Below are 1,567 nucleotides of genomic sequence, written 5' to 3' on the forward strand. Positions count from 1 at the left end.
TTTCACAAATCGAGGCTTCGTGTTGGTCAGAGCCACCCTCATATCGTGGAGCAGCCCACTTTGAAGGCGGTTCCGGACAGTTGTTTTGATCAGGAGCATGGTGGAGAATGCCTTCTCACACAGGTAGGTAGTTGGAAATGGAATGATTATCTGCAGGGCTGTCCTCGCCAGTCCTGGGTACGCTACCAACTGATCACACTAAAAAACAGACAGCGGTAATGTACGGAATTTGTCAGACAACCCTGGTTCACCTGCAGATCAGTAAGCTCCTCCTTCAGGTTGTCAGCATCACTCATGTCTGCCAGGAAGGGCTGCTGAATCCATTCTGGAAATTTATGATCCTTGGGAAAGTACTTTGCCATGTGGTGTCAAGGTGCGAGAGGTGAGCAACAATATTTTCTACAAGCATGGGGCTGATTGTCTTATCCCCCAATTTCTCTTCAAGGATAGGAAAGCTTCCCACACTCCCTCCCTGGATTCGACGCTTCCAGAGTGAGAGCTTCTTCTTGAAGGATTCTATCTTCTCTGTACAAACAATATTACTAGCAAACATGCCTTGCATGGACAAGTTGAGGTCATTCAAATGGCTGAAAATATCTGCCAGATAGGAGAGAGAAAGGATGAACGTTTCGTCCTCGAATTTTTCAGCGAAGTAACTCTGATACTCTCGGAGAAATATTGCAATCTCATCATTGAGCTCTGCAATACGGGTTAGGATTTTCCCACGGGAGAGCCACCGCACTTCTGTGTGGAAGAGAAGAACTTGATGTTCACTTCCCATCTCCTCACAAAGTAACTTGAACACTCTGTGGTTTAAAGGACGACCCCGGATGAAATTCACAACATGAACACAGATAGACAGAACTTCTTTGAGGTGAGGCGGCAACATCTTTGCCGCCAAAGCATGGCGATGGAGAACACAGTGCTTCACAATGAAATCTGGTACCCTATCCTTTAACAGAGCAGCAAAGCCAGACCTATTCCCTATCACAGCTGGGGCATCATCTGTGCAGACCGACCCTACCTTCTCCCACTTGATATGATGCTTCTCAAAGAACTTGTCCAAGAGTCGGAATATATCTGCTGCTTTCGTCGTCGTTTGCAAAGCCTCACAGAAGAGGAATTCATCTTTAATTTCACCATCCTTGATGTACCGGGTATACACAGTCAGCTGACTCATGTTGGAAACATCATTTGATTCATCCAACTGCAGACTAATGCGGATGGGACTGTCCTTAATCTCCTGAACAATCTGGTCCAAGATGTCGCAGCTCATATCTGCAACTCTCCCTGCGATGACGTCATTGGACAGAGGCACGTCCTTCATCTTCTTGGCTGCCTCTGTTCCCAGGACCAGTTCTACCATCCGAATGATGTATGGCTTAATCAGGTTTTACGGAGCCGAATGCGAAGCCTTCTCCCTGATGCACTGGTATGCCACCTTGTAGGAAGCTTGTGGTTTGAATCCAAGTCGGGGTAGTGTACCTTTCTGGTCATATCTAGCCCTCTTAGCCTGCAGAACCTCGAGAGTTTGTTCATGTTCTGCAGCTGGATGCTTCACCTGGTG

General features: G+C 47.2%; 1 protein-coding gene across 1 annotated transcript; it reads right to left on the minus strand.

Annotated features, from left to right (window-relative positions):
- Window positions 1-292: 292 nt before the first annotated feature.
- Window positions 293-1,366, minus strand: LOC145404417 (protein FAM200C-like). Its single transcript, XM_080275933.1, has one exon. The coding sequence runs from the start codon at window positions 1,364-1,366 to the stop codon at window positions 293-295; it is 1,074 nt and encodes a 357-aa protein (XP_080132059.1).
- Window positions 1,367-1,567: the final 201 nt, after the last annotated feature.

This window comes from Coenobita brevimanus, chromosome 63 (genome assembly GCF_032717465.1).
Source record: "Coenobita brevimanus isolate Jiangsu-jjx chromosome 63, ASM3271746v2, whole genome shotgun sequence".
Lineage (NCBI taxonomy): Eukaryota > Metazoa > Arthropoda > Malacostraca > Decapoda > Coenobitidae > Coenobita > Coenobita brevimanus.